The sequence below is a fragment of the Dasypus novemcinctus genome, chromosome 12, assembly GCF_030445035.2.
Source record: "Dasypus novemcinctus isolate mDasNov1 chromosome 12, mDasNov1.1.hap2, whole genome shotgun sequence".
NCBI lineage: Eukaryota > Metazoa > Chordata > Mammalia > Cingulata > Dasypodidae > Dasypus > Dasypus novemcinctus.
In genome coordinates, this window is record NC_080684.1 from 3,884,164 (window position 1) to 3,905,090 (window position 20,927).

At 38.6% G+C, this 20,927-nt stretch overlaps 1 protein-coding gene and 1 long non-coding RNA gene across 2 annotated transcripts in view; both read right to left on the minus strand.

Moving 5' to 3' along the window:
- LOC139440135 (uncharacterized) overlaps nucleotides 1–20,927 on the minus strand; it is a 63,310-nt gene that overhangs the window by 20,848 nt on the left and 21,535 nt on the right. The window lies entirely within an intron of this gene.
- Nucleotides 3,537–5,216, minus strand: LOC101441855 (L-lactate dehydrogenase A chain-like). Its single transcript, XM_058307776.2, has one exon. The coding sequence runs from the start codon at nucleotides 5,102–5,104 to the stop codon at nucleotides 4,097–4,099; it is 1,008 nt and encodes a 335-aa protein (XP_058163759.1). The 5' UTR covers nucleotides 5,105–5,216; the 3' UTR covers nucleotides 3,537–4,096.

Consider the following 20,927-nt stretch of genomic DNA (forward strand, 5'->3'; position numbering starts at 1 on the left):
TACTAGCATAAGTTTCAATTTCAAAAGAAGTTTCAAACATATTGTCATCCATATCAAGTGCCCATCAATGCTTCACCCCATTTCCTTAAACTCTGACCCTGTACTTGGGGGATACATGCTATCCCATTAGAGAAAGTCAGAGCTCCCCAGGGTGAGAATTCCATATTTTTTTAGTTATTGTGTGGCTCTTCACTCACCACGACCATGCCCCATGAACACTTGAACACATTCATGAATTGGAAGTATGCCTCAGGAGAACCTCCTCACATGCATTCCCCATCACTGACACCCCATACCAGTGATCATACCCTGCCTCAGTTGAAATCTTTTCTGACTCAAAACTTCTTTAAAAATGAATCTAACAAAACAACGAATTAAAATTATAAGAAAATAAAATAATAACAGTTTTCAAAATAAAAGTTTAAAATAAATATTTAAAAATTTTGACATAAAAATATTTTAAAAATTAAAAAATTGACATTGTGTCTTTCATATTGTAAGATCTGTAGTCATATATATATAGTGACTTTTTTTTCCATATATTCCCACAGTATCATACTTTTTCATTTTAACTTAAAAGAAGCTTTAGGTTACAGAAAAGTCACATACAGAATATAGGGGATTCACATATACCCGACATCTTCCTGCCTTTCCCCTTTCACCTATTAATAACATTTTACATGTGGATGGTACATTTGTTAAAATTGATGTACAAATATTGAAGCATTGTTCCTAACAATGGTCAATGATTTACATTATGGTTTACGTTTTGGACCATACTCAATATAAATTGGATGAAATTTAACATGGCCTGTAACCATCATTACAAGATAATGTAGAGTGATTTCAATGCCCCGAAATATGCCATGTTCCATCAATTCTATTCTTCCCTCCTCCCTTCAGAACCCTCAGCAACCACCACTCCTTGAAGAACAATATCCATAGTTACTTGCAACTACATTGAGGGCTTGATATACTGGCCTGTCCTCCCATATTAGGCACAGACTATGCTCTTAAGAGACTTCTGTCCTTTGCTTTGAGAACTCAGCAGGACTTCCATGGTGGAAGTCCAACAACTTGTCATTCATTGTGTAGATATCCACCCAGTGATACAACACATTCACAAGATGAACACTCACAGTCCCTGGAAACCTTCCCCAGGTATGCCCTGTCCTACACGCCCCTCACATCAAACACCCTAAACCATTAACCATCCCCTGTCATAATTGCCAAAAGAACATTCCCAAAATTGTACTTTCAGCCACATTCCTGTTAATTCCCAGAGTTCACCTTCTACCTCACCAAACCCTCCCTGCCAGTTCCATGGACAGTCAAAATTATCCCCATCCTACCCATTCACACACCAGCTCCACCCAACACAATAGCATCACAGCATGACTGTCATGTCCATTCACTGCACAACTATACCCTTTTGCCTTTTCATAGATTTTCCCATATGTATATTGGCTCACAACCCTCTAAACCCTTTCTGACCCCTATAAACCTATCTTCCAAACTCTAGCTCTGTGCGTCTGCTCAATTTGCTTAATTCATATCAGTGAGCTCATGGAATATTTGTCCTTCCATGTCTGGCTTGGTTCATTCAACATAAGGTCTCCAAGACTCATCCATGTTATACCATATGTTAGTATTGCATTCCATTTTACAGCTGTATAATATTCCATTCTATGAATATAGAGGTTTGCTTATCCATTTATCTGTTAATGGACAATTGGGTTGTTTCCAATTTTTGGCAAGAGAGAATAACGCTGCCATGAACATTGGTTTGCTTATATCTGTTCATGACCCTGCTTTCAATTCTTCTGATATATACCCAGAAGTGGGAATACTGGATCATGTAGTAGTTATATAGTTAACTTCCAGAGGAACCACCAAACTCTCCCCCACAATGGCTGCACTATTCTGTATTCCCAGCAGAAGTGGATGAGGGTTCCCATTCCTCCACATCCCCTCCAATACTCGTAGTCCTCTGATTCTTTACTAGCCACCATTCTACTGCCTGTAAGATGATATCTCATTGTAGTTTGGAATTGCATTTCCCTAATAGTTAGTGGCGGCATCTTTTCATGTGCTATTTAGCCATATGTATTCTTCTTTTGAGAAATGTCTATTCAGATCAGTTGCCCATTTACTAATGGGTTTTTTTTCTTTTTCTTTTTGAGATGCAGGATTTCTTTATATATTCTGGATATAAGGTCAATATTGGATAGATGATTACCAAATATTTTTCACATTACATAAGCAGGTGTTTCACTTACTTTATAAAGTCCTTTATGGTACAAAATTTTTAATTTTTAGGTGGTCCCATTTATCTATTTTTTTCTTTTGCTGCTTATGCTTTGGGTGTGAAGTTCATGAAGCCATTTTCTATTACAAGATCCTGTATGTGCTTCCCCACATTGTTTTCCAAGGTCTTTATTGTCTTGGCTCTTATATTTAGGTCTTTGATCCATCTTAAGCTTATTTTTCTATAAGATGTGAGAATGGTGTTCCTCTCTCATTCTTTTGGGCTTGGATATCCAGTTCTTCTAGCACCATTTGTTGAAAAGGGCATTCTTTCCCAGTTGATTAGGCTTGGTGGCCTTGTTGAATATCAGTTGACTATACATGAGGATCTATATCAAAATTCTCAGTTCAGTTCCTTTGCTCAATTTGCCCATCCTTGTGCCAATACCATGAGTCTTTTTAAAAGATTTATTTATTGATTTATTTATTTCTCTCCCCTTCCCCCTACCCGACCCTGGTTGTCTGTTCTCTGTGTCTATTTGCTGCATGTTCTTGTCTGCTTCTGTTGTTGTCAGCGGCACAGGAATCTGTGTTTCTTTTTTTGTTGCGTCATCTTGCTGTGTCAGCTCTCCGTGTGGGTGGTGCCATTCCTGGGCAGGCTGAACTTTCTTTCATGCTGGGCAGCTCTCCTTATGGGGTGCACTTCTTGCACATGGGGCTCCCCTATGCGGGGGACACCCCTGTGTGGCACGGCACTCCTTGCGCGCATCAGCACGGCACATGGGCCAGGTCCACATGGGTCAAAGAGGCCCAGAGTTTGAACCGCAGACCTCCCATGTGGTAGACAGATGCCCTAACCACTGGGCCAAGTCTGCCACCCACCATGCAGTTTTGACCACTGTAGATTTGTATTATGTTTTAAAGTCAGGTAGTGTGGTTCCTCCAATTTCATTGATTGATTTTCTTATGAACTATCCTTGCATACCAGGGATGAAATCCAATTGGTCATGGTGTATAATTCTTTTGATGTGTTCTTGAAAAAGATTAGCAAATATTTTGTTGAGGATTTTAGCATCTAGGTTCATTAGAGATACTAGCCTACAGTTTTCCTTTCTTGTAGCATCTTTTTTGGCATTGCTATTAGGCATCATAGAATGAGTTAGGCAATGTTTCCTCCACTTCTATTTTTGTTTGGAAGAGTTTAAGCAGGATTGGTGTTAGTTCTTTGCAGAATTTTTGGTAGAATTCACCTATGAAGGCTTCTTGTCCTATGCTCTTCTTTTTGGGAGTTTTTTTTTTTTTTTTGTCACTCTTTATGGTTTATTTGACATTTTTGAGGTACGACACTTGAACAGTTGGTTGCATTGTAATAGGTAATTTTTTTTTTACATTACATGGCAATGTACACTACTTTGATACATTTGGTACACAAAATAAGATCCTTTAAAATAGTTATGCACAAGACATGCAATGTTGGATTTACACATTGGAGTTCAGGATATGATTGATTGGGAGGAAGGAAATTACACGAGGCATGTTAGGTAAAGGAACCAGAAGGTATAAAATACACAGTAACCACACTTTCTTCTGGTTTGAAAGGCAGCTGCAGCATGTGCATTGGCACTGGTGCCTCAGACATAAACTATTTTATATAATCAGTTTGGGACTATACAAGATAGGTATCATCTTCAGTATCAGTAAATACCTTTAGGGTTTTAAGAAACATTCCTATGTCTAACTTTTTTCCTAGGTCATCTTACTATTACTGCCGTAATTCAAGATCAGATAAAAAGAACAGGAACAGCCCCCAACTAAAATCCTGTTGTAGCTTAAACAATGAAGTGGTACATTAGAAGACTTTAAAATTGTAGCTCTTTTTGGATCCCCAAAGTGTATCTGCACTCTTCTTCAAACGGCCTTCTTCTTCAGGAGTCAGAGTCACCTTGACAACATCTGAGATACCATTCTGTCCCAAGACGCAAGGAACACTAAGGAAGACGTCATCTTTTATTCCATAGAGTCCCTTAATCATGGTGGAAACAGGATGTACACGTCTAAGATTCTTCATTATAGTTTCTGCCAAATCTGCCACAGATAACCCAATGGCCCAGGAGGTATAGCCTTTCAGTTTGATCACCTCATAAGCACTGTCAACCACCTGTTTGTGAACCTCTTTCCATTGTTCCTTATCTGCATCAGTGCCTAACTCAGGGTGCAGATTTTTCAAGGAGACACCAGCAACATTCATTCCACTCCACACAGGCACACTAGAGTCTCCATGTTCCCCAAGGACCCAGCCATGACAGCTGGATGGGTGAACTCCCAGCCTCTCCCCCATTAGGTAACGGAACTGGGCTGAATCCAGATTGCAACCACTTCCAATAACACGGTTTTTGGGAAAGCCACTTAGTTTCCAAGCCACATAGGTCAATATATCCACTGGATTGGAAACAATAAGCAACTTGCAGTTTGGGCTATATTTTACAACAATAGGAATGATGAATTTAAAGATGTTTACATTACGCTGGACCAAATTAAGACGGCTTTCTCCCTCTTGCTGACGAGCCCCAGCTGTGATGATAACCAGCTTGGAGTTTGCAGTCACACTATAGTCTTTGCCAGAGACAATTTTTGGTGTTCTAAGGAAAAGGGTGCCATGTTGGAGATCCATCATCTCTCCCTTCAATTTGTCTTCTATGACATCCACAAGTGCAAATTCATCTGCCAGTTCCTTCATCAGAATACTGATGGCACAGGCCATGCCAACAGCACCAACCCCAACAACTGTAATCTTATTCTGAGGGATCTGTTCTTCCTTAAGGAGATTCTGAATCAGCTGATCCTTGAGAGTTGCCATCTTAGATTTGGAATGGGAAGGAACCGGGACTACACGTCGAGCGGGCGTCTGCTGCGCACGGTGCTTGGATCCAGACTGGGCGGCTGCAGCTCCGGGCTTTTTGGGAGTTTTTGATGACTATTTGCTAGTTGTGATAGAACACTTGAGTTCATAAATTTCTTCTTTCATCAATATAGCTACATGTGTGTTTCTAGGAATTTATCCATTTTCCCCAAATTATCAATTTCTTGCCATATGATTTTTCAAATTATCCTCCTATGATACTTTTTTTCCTGTGTGGTCAGTCATGAAATTACTTCCATCATTTCTTATTTTATATATTTGTATCTTCTCTCTTTTTTCTTTGTTAGTCTCTCTAATGGTTTGTCAATTTTATTAATCTTCTCAAAGAGATAACTTTTGGTTTTTATTTTATGTTTTCTAGTGCTTTCTTATTTTCTATTTCATTTAGTTCTGCTTTAATCTTTGTTATTTCTTTCTTTCCACTTGCTTTGGAGTTAATTTAATTTTACCTCTTCTTTCTTATATACACATGTATGGTTATGAATTTCTCTCTCAGACCTACTTTTGCCGAATCCCATAGGTTTTGATACATTATGCTTCCATTTTCATTTATTTCATTTATTTCTGCAATTTCTTCCTTGACCAACTGATTTTCTAAGAGTACATTAACTTGCATATCTTTGTGCTTAATCTGCTTCTCTGACCCAGCTTCATTCCATTGTGCTGAAATGCATTACTTTGTATAAATTCAATCTTTCTGAATTCATTAAGTGTTGTTCTGTGGCCTAGCATGTGGTCTATCCTGGAGAATGATTCCTGTTTGCTCGAGAAGAATGTATATCCCACTGTATTTGGGTGTAATGTTCTGTATATATCTATTAGGTCCAGATCCTCTAATGTATTATTCAAGGTCTTTGTTTGTTTATTGATTCTCTGTCAAGATATTCTGTCTAATGGTGATAATGGTGTATTAAAGTACCCCACTATAATTGTAGAGGCTTCTATTTCTCTACTTAGTTTTTCCAGTGTTAGCCTTATGCATTCTGAGGGGCCATGGTTAGGTGCATAAATGTTTATGATAGTTCTTTCTTCTTGATAGATTACCACATTTATCAATATAAGTGTCTTCTTTTTCTCTTACAACAGTTTTGCAATTGCAGTCAATTTTTTCTGATATTAGTATAGCTATACCCACAAATTTTTGGTCATTGTTTTCCTGAAAAATTGTTTTCCAACCATTCAATTCAGCTTCCTTTCATCCCTGGTTTGATAGCGAGTTTTTGTAGACTTCCTATAGATGGGTCATATTTCATTATCCATTCCGCCATTCTGTGTCTCTTGATTGTAGAGTTTAATCCATTAATGTTCAATGTTACTAATTACATTAGCTACATTTTCTTTACGTTTATATATGTCATGTGTTGTTTTTCTTTATCTTTTTAGTTATTCTTAGCAATAATTTCGTTTCTTACACTCTCCTCCACTCTCTCTCTCCTGTTTTATTTATTTATTTTTTATTTTATTTATTCATTTTTTAAAAAAATATTACATTAAAAAAATATGAGGTCCCCATTCACCCCCACCCCACCACTCCCCTCGCAATAACACTTTCCCCCATTATCATGACACATCCACTACATTTGGTGAGTACATCTCTGGGCATCGCTGGACCCCATGGCCAGTGGTCCACACCATAGCCCAGACTCTCGCATGTTCCATTCCGTGGGCCATGGGAGGACATACAATGCATGGCAATTGTCCCTGCAACACCACCCAGGACAACTCCAAGTCCCGATAATGCCTCCACATCTCCTCTTCCTCCATTCCCCATACCCAGCAGCCACTGTGGCCACTTTTTCCACACCAATACCACATTTTCTCGATTATTAACCACAATAGTTCATGAACAGAATATCATTAAGTCCACTCTAATCCTTACTGCATTCCTCCTTCCTGTGGACCTTGGCTTGGTTGTGTCCATTCCACATCTATGTCAAAAGGGGGCTTAGATTCCACATTGATACTGGATGCAATCCTCCTGCTTTCAGTTGTAGGCACTCTAGGCTCCATGGTATGGTAGTTGACATTCTTCAACTCCATGTTAGCTGAGTGGGGTAAGTCCAATAAATCAGAGTGTAGGAGCTGAAGTCTGTTGAGGCTCAGGGCCTGGCTATCATATTGTCAGTCCAGAGATTCAAATCCCCTAGATATATGTTAAACCCCAGCACCAACTACAATTCCAGTAAAGTAGCAGGAAAGGCTTGTGAAAAGAGACCACATCTGAGTCAAGCTCCATCACGCAGAAACACCAGCTCCAAAGAAGGGCCAACTGACATGGCAGTGAACTCCATTTGCCATGACCATAGAACCTATGGGTCTCAGCCCTCAAGAGAACCAATACCTGGGGTTGTATCTACTTTATCTGTCTCTGAGACTCTGCTCAGGTGTGCATAAGGGCAATCCTTCTCACAACCTCCAGACTCTTTTTTAGAGACTCATAGCCATATAAACTCATTTGTCCTTTCCATTTCCCCCTTACTTTAGGTCAAACAGCATTTTTAACTCGTGTTATATGTAGATAGGGATATTCTTCTCGTCCGTGTTGAACCTTTAATTCAAGGTCATTTTCTAGTTACGTCATCAGCTGGTACTTGGTAGTGATCCCTCGGTGCCAGGGAGACTCATCCCCGGGTGTCATGTCCCACGCTGGGGGGAAGGCATTGCATTTACATGCTGAGTTTGGCTTTGAGACTGGCCACATTTGAGTAACACAGAGGCTGTCAGGAGGGAACTCTTAGGCACAGTGCTGCTCTAGGCCTTGTTCTTATTTTAGGCGTATAGGCTCACAAGCATAGTCATTAGCATCAAGGGCTCAGTGTTGGACCCTCATTCCTTCCTGGTCCTTGCCATTGCACGTGGGGAACTTCCACTGCTCCCCTAGGGACCACAACAGAGCCCTCCCCGGCCAGGAACCCAGTACCCCCCCAGCTGTTGTTTTTAATTGTTTCCACTATGAGTATATCCAAACATTTCCATGCACCCTGGACACATGCCCTGTATAACTCCCTGTCAACCATATGTCCCCTGTCAATAACATCCCATACCAGTATTCTTCCACTGCCATTGTTGAACCACTCTGTAATCCAAAACTTCTTGAAAAGTGAAGCCCAATATAATGCCAGGTTCCCTTAATAGTAAAATGGAATATAGCGATGCGTTTAAAGGTTAGATATAGAATACATATTGATTTGGAAAAATTCTACATCCTATCATTTTCTTTTCTTTTTTCCTAACTATTGAGCTTCTCTTCACAAGAGCCATAGATCACAGTAATTCATATATACAATATACAGTACTCCCACATATTGATTATAAAACCTTTTCCCTTCCACAGCGATAATCTTTTAACTTATTCATATCATATTTACTGAAACTGATGTACAGATATAGAGACAATAGCTTTCAAATTAGATAACATTTGTTTTTACATTGCGGTTTATACTTTAGGCTATACAGTTTTCTAAATTTTTTAGTTACCCTATGTTTTACATTATGGTTTACATTATTAGTCTGTCATCCCCTATATGTTTTTGGTGTAATATTACATGTTTTATATCCATCCTTGTGTACTCTTGTGAAACACTTCTTTTGCCCTCACAGTTACTTTGGTTCCCTCTATTCAGTACCTATTTCCCCCTCCCCTTGGGGCCCACAGTGACAGTCAGTCTTCATTTCTTGAGGAGCCATGTTCAGTGATACTCGCAACAGTGTTGAGGGTTTGACTTGCTCAACTGCCCTAATGCTCTGGGAGCCACCATTTGTCTTGAGAGATACAGTGCCCTCTATTTGATGGCATTAGTCCTCCCCAGGATATGGGTCTACCTTCACTCTCATTATATGGGTCTCTACACAATGGTATAACCCACTCTGGCAAAATGAGCATTCGGATATTCCCTAGAAGTTTGTCCTGCATCAGATTATCCCCTTTGAGTATCTTAAATAGGTAACCTTCCTAATTATATTTTGAAAAGGTTTTCTCTGCATTATACTCTCAACCAACACCTGACAATCTCCTATGTTCATATGTTGCCCCACCCTCCCCCCAATTTCTTGGGCAATATTACCCATCCGCCCATCCCTAGGCCCCATCAAACATGCAAAGCCCCACCCAAAGGTAACCCTATGCCCCCATTTTATCCCTTCCTTGTACACATACTTATCTCCAGCTTATCATAGATTTCACCCATGTCGATGTCAGCTTACATCCTTCCTCTATCCCCCGATTTCCTGTAAGCCTATCTTCCAGTCTCTAGCTCTCTGTGGCAGCTTGCTTATTTCATATCATTGAGGTCATGTAGTATTTGTCCTTCAATGCCTGGGTTGCTTCACTCAACATTCACTCAACATAAGGTTCTCAAGATTCATCCATGTTATCACATGTGTTTGTAGTGTATTTGTTCTTAAAGCCGAGTAATATTCCATTGTATGTATATACCACGTTTTATTGATCCACTCATCTGTTGATGGGCCTTTGGGTTGATTCCAACTTTTGGCAATAGTGAACAATGCTGCTATCAACATTGGTGTGCATACATCGGTTTTTGTCCTTGTTTTCAGTTCTGCTGGGTATATACCCAGCGTGGAATTGCTGGGTCATATGGCAAATCTATGGTTAGTTTTTTGAGAAACCGCTAAACTGTCCTCCAGAATGGTTGGATCCTTCTGCATTCCCACCAGCAGTGGATGAGTGTTCCCATTTCTCCACATCCTTTCCAGCATTTGTATTCTTCTGTTTTTTTCATAGCTGCCAATCTTATGGGAGTAAGATGGTATCTCATTGTAGTTTTGATTTGCATTTCTCTGATAGCTAAAGATTTGGAGCATTTTTTCATGTGCTTTTTAGCCATTTGTATTTCCTCTTTGGAGAAGTGTCTGTTTAAATCTTTTTCCCATTTTTTAAATGGGTTGTTTATCTTTTTATTTTCAAGTTATAGGAGTTCTTTATATATGCAAGTTATAAGTCTCTTCGGATATATGGTTGCCAAATATTTTCTCCCATTGTGTAGGATCCCTTTTTACTTTCTTGACAAACTCCTTTGAGGTGCAGAAGGCTTTAATTTTGAGGAAGTCCCATTTATCTATTTGTTCTTTTGCCTCTCGTGCTTTTGGTGTTATGTTCATGAAGCCATTTCCTATTACAAGGTCTTGTAGATGTTTCCCTACACTGCTTTCCAAGGTCTTTATGGTCTTGGCTCTTATATTTAGGTGTTTGATCCATCTTGAGTTGATCTCTGTATAAGGTGTGAGATGGTAATCCTCTTTCATTCTTCTACATATGGATATCCAGTTCTCCAGGCACCATTTGTTGAATAAGCCATTTTCTCCCAGTTGAGAGAGTTTGGTGGCTTTATCGAATATTATGTGGCTATATATATACGAGGTTCTATATCAGAACTTTCAATTTGATTCCATTGGTCTGTGTGTCTCTCCTCATGCCAATACCATGCTGTTTTCACTACTGTAGCTTTGTAGTATGTTTTGAAGTCAGGTAGTGTGATTCCTCCAATTTTGTTTTTCTTTTTCAATATGTCTTTGCCTATTCGGGGCCTCTTTCCTTTCCAAATAAATTTCATAGTTAGTTTTTCTAGTTCCTTAAAGAAGGCTGTGTTGATTTTTATTGGGATTGCATTGAATGTGTAGATCAGTTTTGGTAGGATAGACATCTTAATAATATTTAGTCTTCCTATCCATGAACAGGGAATATTCTTCCATTTATTTAGGTGTTCTTTGATTTCCTTGAACAGTCTTGTATAGTTCTCAGTGTATAAGTTTTTTACATCTTTAGTTAAATTTATTCCTAAATATTTGATTTTTTAAATTACTATTGTGAATGGTATTTGTTTCTTGATTTCCTCCTGATCTTGCTCATTATTGGTGTACAGAAATGCTACTGATTTTTGTGCATTGATCTTATAATCTGCAACTTTACTAAACTCATTTATGAGATCTAGAAGCTTTTTTGTAGACCTCTCAGGGTTTTCTATGTATAGGATCATGACATCTGCAAATAATGAAATTTTGACTTCTTCCTTTCCAATCTGAATGCCTTTTATATCTGGTTCTTGCCTCAGTGCTCGAGCAAGTACTTCTAAGACAATGTTAAATAGAAGGGGAGACAGTGGGCATCCTTGTCTTGTTCCTGACTTTAGAGGTAAGGATTTTAGGATTTCTCCATTGTAAACGATGAAGGCTGTGGGTTTTTCATATATACTCTTTATCATGTTCAAAAAATTTCCTTATATTCTGATATTTTGGAGTGTTTTTATCAAGAATGGGTGCTGTATTTTGTCAAATGCTTTTTCTGCATCTATAGATATAATCACATGATTTTTTCCCTTCAATCTGTTTATATGGTGTATGACATTGATTGATTTTCTTATATTGAACCATCCTTGCATACCTGGAATTAATCCCACTTGGTCGTGGTATATAATTCATTTAATGTGTTGTTGAATACGATTAGCAAGTATTTTGTTAAGTATATTTGCGTCTAGATTCATTAGAGAAATTGGTCTGTAATTTTTCTTTCTTGTGGTGTCTTTGGCTTTGGTACTAGGGTAATGTTGGCATCATAGAAGGTGATAGGCAATGATCCTTCTGTTTCGATTTTTTGGAAGAATTTCAGCAGGATTGGTGTTAGTTCTTTCTGGAATGTTTTGTAGAATTCGCCTGTGAAGCCGTCTGACCCTGGGCTCTTCTTAGTTGGGAGGTTTTTAATGACGGATTCTATGTCTTTACTTGTGATTGGTTTGTTGAGATCATCAATTTCTTCTTTCATCAATATAGGCTGCTTATGTGTTTCTAGGAATTTGTCCTTTTCCTTTGAATTGCCATTTTTGTTGGAATATAGTTTTTCAAAGTATCCTCTTATGATAGTCTTTATTTCTGTGCGGTCAGTGGTGATATCTCCTTTCTCATTTCTTATTTTGTGTATTTGCATCTTCTCTCTTTTTTTCTTTGTTAGTCTCACTAAGGGTTTGTCAATTTTATTGATCTTCTCAAAGAACCAGCTCTTGGTCTTGTTTATCTTTTCAAGTGCTTTCTTATTTTCTATTTCATTTTCTTCTGCTCTTATCTTTGTTCTTTCTTTCTTTCTTCTTCCTGTGGGGTAACTTTGTTGTTTTTTTACTAATTCCTCCAAATGTGCAGTAAGTTTTTCCATTTTTGCTCTTTCTTCTTTTTTGATGTATGAATTTATGGCTATAATTTTCCCTCTCAGTACTGCTTTTGCTGCATTCCATAAGTTTTGGTATGTTGTGTTATCATTATCATTTGTTTCAAGGTACTCATTGATTTCTTTTGAGAGTTCCTCTTTGACCCACTGTTTAATTTCCATATCTTGGTGTGAAATCTGGGCCTCTGGCCCTTGCAGATTTCCAGCTTCACTCCACTGTGGTCAGAGATATTATTTTGTATGATTTCAATCTTTCTGAATTCATTAAGCCTTTCTTTGTGGCCTAGCATATGGTCTATCTTGGAGAATGATCCATGTGCACTTGAGAAAAATGTATATCCAGCTGTGTTTGGGTGTAATGATCTGTATATGTCTATTAGATCCAGCTCCTCTAATATACAGTCCAAATATTTTTTTCTTTAGTGATTCTCTTTTGAGATGTTCTGTCCAGAGTTGAAAGTGATGTATTAAAATCCCCCACTATAATTGTAGATGCGTCTATTCTTTCACTTAGTTTTTCCAGCATTTGCCTCACATATTTAGAGGCACCCTTGTTAGGAGCATAAATATTTATGATTGTTCATTCTTCTTGAGAGATTGTCCCTTTCACTAATATGCAGTGTCCTTCTTTGTCTCTTACAATTGTTTTGCATTTAAAGTCTATTTTGTCTGATATTAATATAGCTACTTCTGCCTTTTTTTGGTTATTGTTTGCTTGTAAGGTTGTTTTCCAACCATTCACTTTTAGCGTCCATGAATCTCTGGGTCTAAGATGTGTCTCTTGTAGACAGCATATAGATGAGTCATATTTCCTTATCCAATGTCCCAGTCTGAATCTTTTGATTGGTGAGTTTAATCCATTGATATTCTGTCTTATTACTTTCCAGGAATTATTTATGTTAGCCATATTTTGATTGGACTTGTGTTTGTCATATTTTGTTTGTTTGTTTGTTTTCTTCTCTTTTTGTCTTTTTTGTTGCTCTTACACTCTCCTCCAACTCTACCTGTCCTGTTTTTTCCTTTCTTCCTGCAGAGCTCCCTTTAGAATTTCTTGAAGGGGAGGTTTCTTGTTGGCATACTCTTTCAATTTCTATTTATCTGTGAATATTTTGAACTCTCCATCATTTTTGAATGCTTGTTTAGCTGGGTAGAGTATTCTTGGTTGGAAATTTTTTTATTTTAGTACCTTGACTATATCATACCACTGCCTTCTTGCTTCCATGGTTTCAGATGAGAAATCAGCACTTAATCTTATGGAGCTTCCATTCTATGTGGTGGTTTTCTTTTCTCTTGCTGCTTTTAGAATTTTCTCTCTATCTTGAGCATTGGATAATTAGACAAGTATATGTCTTAAGTTGGGCCTGTTAGGGTTTATGATGTTTGGGGTGCATTGTGCTTCTTGGATATGTACATCTGTCTCTTTCAGTAGATTTGGGAAGTTTTCAGCCATTATTTCCTGCAACACTCTCTCTGATCCCTTTCCCTTCTCTTCTTCTTCTGGGATGCCTATAATATGTATGTTTGTGCGTTTTGCATTATCATTTAGGTCCCTAAGTCCTAGCTGGATTTTTTTCTATCTTTTTATCAATCAATTCTATTATCTGTTTGATTTCCAATGTACCTTCTTCTGCATCGCTAATTCTCTGCTCTGTCTCTTCTAATCTGTTGCTATTTGCTGTGAGTGTATTTTTGATTTCTTGAACTGTGGTGTTCATTCCCATCATATCTGTTATCTTTTTGCATATGTCTGCAATTTCCCCTCCAAGTGTTGTCTTCATGTTGTTAACCTCTTCCTTTACTTCATTAAATTCGTCTGTGATATATGTTCTGAGATCTTTAATTAATTGTGCAAAGTTCTGCTCCCCTTCCTGGGTTTTAGTTTGTTCATTGGATTCAGCCATGTTTTCCTGATTATTGGTTTGGTTTGTAGATTTTTGTTGCTGACTGGTCATCATTTTATCTTGACAGGTTTAATCAGTTCCTTAGCTTCTTTGTCTAGTCTTGGGGATTAGTTAGCTGTTGTTTTTGCATAAATGTTATATCTTCTCTTTGTCACTTTGTTCTTCTTATTCTAATTTCTTATTGCTGGCTGAGTTCACTTTGAAGGGTTTATTAGGGCCAGGGAAAGGCAATTATGTAAGAAAGGATAATGTGTAAAGTAGTATTGGTAATAAATGTTAACAGAGCAACAATATGAGATCTGGGAGGATGGATATAAGATTCATGTAAGTTGTGTAAAGTTATAGCGGTAAGTAGAGTACCTATCATGAGGTAGTCGACTGAATATGGGAGGAATATAGTATGAATTAAAAAGCTAATGTTTTCATGAGAGAGGGAAAGAGAAAAGAAAGGCAATAGTTTCAAGAGTCGATAAAAGACAGAAAACCATACAAAGGTATTAGAAATTAAGAGTTAGACACTTTGGGGATCTAAGAAAGGGAGGTGGAATATAGGAGAGACAGTAGATGATGGAGGATATCAAGATGTGGGGGAATGGGGATAGTGTAGGTAGCCAAAATCAATTCACACAGAAATGAGGCAATGGAGGTTGAGGAAACCCAGCAAATGTGAGGTGTTCCCTGTAGCACCTATTGTATAATTAAGATAAAATAAAATAAGAAGAAAATGAGGGACAAAAGAAAAGAGAGAAAAAAAAGAGAGAAGAAAGAGAGAAAGAAAAAGGGGGGTGGGTAAAGAAAAGAGAGGGGAACAAGTAAGGAAAAGAAAAGAAGATATAGAACACCAACAATAGCAACAACAAAAATCCCCTAAATAAATGAAAAAAAAAAAGATCTTGGGGGATACAATGGGAGAAAAGACTAGGAAATAATGCAATATTAGCAACCAGGACAATAAAAAGGAAAAATTAAAATTAAAAACAAAAACAAAAACAAAAACAAAACACAAACGTTGAGGGCTAGGACAATCAAGGACCTCAGATGGGCCTCAGGGCATGGTGGATTCAAGGATGGAAAGTCTGTGATATTGCAGACTCAAGAAGTATGAGTCTCTGGGGTGTGGGCCACCAGGGTTTAGGGGACACAGACCTGGCAGCCTGAAATCCGGTTAACAGGGAGCCTGCGAGCACTGTAGTGCAACACAGCCTTTAGGAATCCCCGCAGCTGGGTGCCAGCCCTATGGGAGAGGTAACATCTGCAAACTCTGACCTATGTGTCTGAAACCTGCAATTCCCTCTTTCACTAGGGTCTCTTCTGTGGCTATATCACCAATTCGACTTCAGGACACCTCCCACCCTGCAAGCCCCTGAAACAGTCAGTTGGGGGTGCCTCTATATTGCAGCCAATTTAAGGATGCTGCAGATCCACAGCTGGGCCTAGGGAGTGGGGCTCTAGCCAGAAGTGCTGTATCAGTGTCCGAAACCAAAAATCCCATGCCTCACAAAAGATTCCCCTAATCGGCTTCCAGATGCCTCCCACCCTGCATGTCCCCAAAATAGCCTCCTGGTGACATCTCTTTACTGTGAGTGATTTAAGGCTGCTGCAGATTGGCAGCCGGCCTTGGGGGGAGCGGGGCTCTAGCCAGAAGTGCTATTATTCATGTCAGAAATAAAAAATTCCCCGCCTCGCATGAAACTCCCGTCTGTGTCACCAAATCAGTTTGCAAAGGCCTCATGCCCTGTTAGCCCCTTAATAGCCCGCTCAAGGCTTATGAATTCCCCAGCACCACAGAGCCTCCAGGAATCGCCTCCACAGTGCTGGTGCTGCGGTTCCGCCCACCCCAGGGGGGCGGAGCATCCGGCACACAGCCCCTAACTCTGTGTCAGAGAGCCTCAATTTTATCTTTTACACGTATTTTCTCTGTTACCTTCCCACCAAATCGATGTCCAGACACCTCCTGCCCTGCAAAATCCCGAAACAGCCTGGTCCTGAAGAATTTCTAATGCTGCCCAGCTGCTTCTTTGCAGGAGAGACTATCAGGTGCACTCACTCAACCACCATCTTGACCCGCCTCCCCCTCTCCTGTTTTATTTTTCCTTTCAACCTGCAGAACTCTCTTAATATTTATTGAACGACAGGTTTCTTATTGACATCTTTCTTTATTTCTATTTATCTTAGAATATTTTGAACTCTTCATCATTTTTGAATGCCAGCTTTGCTGGATAGATAATTCTTTGCTGACAGTTTCTTTTTTTAATTTTAGCACATTGAATATGTCATAATACTGTTTTCTTGCCCCATGGTTTATGAGAAATCAGCTCTTAATCCTATCAAGCTTCCATTTGATGTGATGGATCTCTTTACTCTTGCTGTTTTCAGTATTCTCTTTGTCTTGAGCATTGGACAATTTGGTAATTGTCTTTTAAGATTTATACTGTTTGGTGTGCATGGCATGTCCTGTACATGTACATCCATGTCCCTTAGATGAGTTGGGACATTTTCATTCATTATTTCCTCCAACACTCCTTCTGGCTCCTTTCCCTTCTCTTCTCCCTCTGGGTTGCCTATACTGTATGTTTGTGCATTTCATGTTATCATTCAAATCCCTAAGTCCTTTCTGGATTTTTTCTATCTTTTAATCTCTTTGTTCTTCTATCTGTCTGATTTCAAATGTATTGTATTCCACATCACTGATTCTTTCTTCTGCCCGTTTAAAGCTGTTGTTATGTGCTTCCAGTGTATTTTTTATTTCTTGCATTGTGCTATTCATCACCATCATACCTTTTATCTTTTTATCTATACTATTTCTTCAGTATGCTCCCCCACTGTCTTCTTAGTATCCTTAGTCTCTTCTTTCACTTAATTAAATTGATTCATGATATTTGTTTGGACATCTCTGATTAGTTGTTCCATATTCTGCATGTCATCCTGTTTTTAACTTTGTTCATTAGACTAGCCCATATCTTCCTGTTTCTTAGTATGGCTTATAATTATTCTTACTGTCTAAGCATCTGTTTATCTTGATGGGCTTGTTTGGTTGCTTAGCTTCTCTTTCTACTCTAGGGCTTCATTTTGTTGTTGTGGTAAGTTTTCTCTTTGACACTTGATTCCTCTTATTCTATCTCCTTGCTGTTTTTTGTGTTCCCTTGAAAAATAAATATTAGTACCAGAGAAAATGGAAGAGATAAAGAAGAATATAATAATAATAAAAACAAAGGCAGAAGAGGAACCATATGAGATTATGAAAATTAATAACAACATGAATAAAAAGTCATACATACAAAAGATCAAGAATAAAAAAGTAGAATAGAAAAAGTAAAACAAGAAACAAAAAATGAAAACACATATAGGCATTAAAGGGCTGAAGTGATGAGAAGAGAGGAAAAGAAATCAGGAAAAAGAGAGATAAATTTTTAAAAATTGAAGGCTAAACCAAAAGAGATGAAATGAAAGAAAAACAAAAAATAGAAAGAAAAGCAGAGGAAAGAGAAGAAATAAAGTAAATAGAAAAAAATATGTAAGAGAAAAAAAGGAAACAAAGAAGGGGGAAAAAAAACAAATAGGACACACACATACATAACAACAACCCAGGAAAACCAGCCTTCCCTTTTAGGCCCCTAAGCTCCTCAGGCTCCCAAAGTTCACCAATCAATTACCTTGCAGCTTACCTTCTGCATGTGATGTATTGGGTTTTAGCAAGTAAAATAAGAGGAAGGCAAAAAAGGAAACTTTAGAAACAAAAACTAATAGACCCAAGAAAACAAAACAAAATAAAAATGTTTATGTTTCCTGTTATATGGCATCAGCTGGGTATCTGATAATCATTCTCTGGATCACTTCTCTAAGCAGACTTGGGAATCAAACCAATGACCTCATATACAGAATTCCTCCCCTGCACTCAACTGGCTCCACAGGTTAACTAGGCTTCATAAAGCTTATCTGGCTCAATCCAGCCCATTTTCTACAGGTGGGATAAAATTGCTAGAGCCCTGCTGATTTGGCACCCATCTCTGCCCACTCTGTAATCCTGTTCCTCTCTTGCCCCAGGTGGCTGGGAGTGACAGCCTGCCTGAGCAGATCCCCTTCCACTTCTGGTTGGGATCACTTCCAATACTCAAAGGGGGCTCAGCTGGCTAAGGTCATTGCAAAATAACCACTCTCTGTCAGATCCATCTTCCTTCCTGGGAACACTCCCTCCCACTCTGTTGGCTGCAACAAGTCAGGGGCTCCACCAAGGCTACTTGCCTGATGGAGGGGCACAGATGCTGTTTCTAGCCACAGAGGCAAGGAACTTATGGTTTTCTTTGGACTTCTTTATCTGTCCAGTTCCCTCCTGGATGATGCAGAGCACTTTCCCTTTCTTCATACATTCAAAGCAACTCCCTTGGACAGGTCCCTCCCCTTTCTTTGCTCCTTTCTGTGAGAGAGTAGGGCCCTGCCTACCTCCCTTGATGCCACTTTCCTGGATGTCTGATAGTCTTTTTAGATTCAAGGACACAATAAGGCAGGAAGGGAAAAGTTGGAAAAAGCAATTCCATGCAAATAGTAATAAAAAAAGATCTGAAGTAGTCATACTAATATCAGACAAAATAGATTTTAAGTGCAAAATTTTTATAATGGATGAAGAAGGTCACTATATATTAATAAATGGGACAACTCACCAAGATGAAATAAAAATAATAAATATGCACTTAACTTAAGTGCCCCAAAATACAAGAGGCAAATCCTGGAGGGCGAAATTGATATCTTTACAATAAAAGTTAGATCTTCAACCAACTACTGTCAGCATTGGATAAAACATCTGGTCCAGTGGATAAATAAGGAAACAGAAGGATTGAATAATATGATAAATGAAGTAGACTAAACATACATTTATAGAACATTATACCCCAAAACAGCATGATATACATTCTTCTCCAGTTCTAATTGAACTTTTTCCAGGGTAGAACTTTTGTGGAAACATTGTGGCAAACAAGACTGGTTCTGTTGAGACCTTAATGGAAGTTTAACAAAAACTTTGAATGCAGATGGTTGAAAATGACTGTCACCATCATGTTTGGCTGAGGAGCCTTGTAAGTTATATAGTACCTATAGAAATTTGGTGAGTACATAAGGGGATGAAAGTGACTGTGAAGTTCAGAACATAGCCTGCTTTAAACACACAATGAGACATTTAATCATGAACTGTACTAGGTTAGACATCCTTATGATTAACCAAGAAGATAGATTCATGAATTATGATCCATTGATAATTCTAAATCAAGGCTAGAAACAAGAGAATATATAAGGGGAGAAAAACTAATAAAGGGAGCTTCTTCTCTTAGCATGCAACTGCAGTGTATGTATGTACTTTCTTCATGTCTCTAGTCTTGCTGTACAAGACTCTTCCCACTTCTGAACCCCAACATGTGGTGCCCTGAACAGGGACCCAAGGCAGTGATGAGGACAGCAGTCATACATTCCTGGTAAGGGAAGCAGGATAATTCACATCCATGACACATTGTAATTATGGGAGCACAGTTATCTAAGAAACAGTCAATGTTTCTTAAGGTTTTGCAGCAGCTACTCAAAGCTGCCAGCGCTAAGGTAGCACAGGAGCAACTTCTGTCTTTTTTCCAATGTCCTTTTAATTTTTGGCCTTGGTTTCCCAATGAGGGGAGCCTGGATTTGTAAGACTGGAAAATGTGGGTGAGAAATTGAACTATCATCATGAAGCAGGAAGATAGGTTACTGTTGAGCATTTAGCCCTCTGGGGCTTAATTAAGTCTTCTCTTGAACCAGTACAATTAGACTCTGATCCTGAACCATGTGAACCTTTACCTGCACCTTCAGCCCCTGAGGCTTCCAAAGAAGTACTTCCTATGGCTTATGTACTTAAGAGAGATATCTATGAGTGTGATCATAATTTTGTCCTCAAATGCAAAAATGTTTAAAAGAAGCCTTAAAGGAGGGGGATATATCAGCCAGTTTACATCCTGTGATATTAAATCTTCAACAACAGTCTGTCCATGAGCCGCTTTCTTATAATGTTTTTAAAGAATTAAAAAGGAGTATGAAAGGGAAAAGGGTTTTATGTTGGATATGTGGGAGTACTGTATATTGTATATATGAATTACTGTGATCTAAAACTTTTGTGAAGATAAGCCTAATATTTAGGAAAAGAAAAAAGAAAAAGAAAGGACGTAGACACTGAGGAAAAGACAGAAGTTGCCTTGCCAATTTGCATACAGGGCAACACTTATTGCAGTGATGGAAGGCAACACATCAAAAACAAAGTTTTTGCATTTTTTCATTTTTTGATACCCGGATTTATTTTTACCTTAGTTTTTCTAAATTAATATGTATTCTATATCTAACCTTTAAACTCATTACTACATTCTATTTTACTATTAATGGAACCTGGCAATATATTGGGCTTCATTTTTTAAATTTTTTAATTGATTTTGTAAAAATATTACATTAAAAAAAAATGAGGTCCCATTCAACCCCACCACCCCCACCCCACCACTCCCCCCCCTCAGCAACACTCACTCCCATCATCATGACACATCCATTGCATTTGGTAAGTACATCTCTGGGCATCTCTGCACCTCATGGTCAATGGCCCACATCATGGCCCATACTCTCCCACATTCCATCCAGTGGGCCCTGGGAGGATTTACAATGTCCAGTGATTGCCCCTGAAGCA

What these genes read in the sequence shown, in the direction of transcription:
- LOC101441855 (XM_058307776.2), bottom strand. Translation starts at nt 5,104, where the DNA reads ATGGCAACTCTCAAGGATCAGCTGATTCAGAATCTCCTTAAGGAAGAA.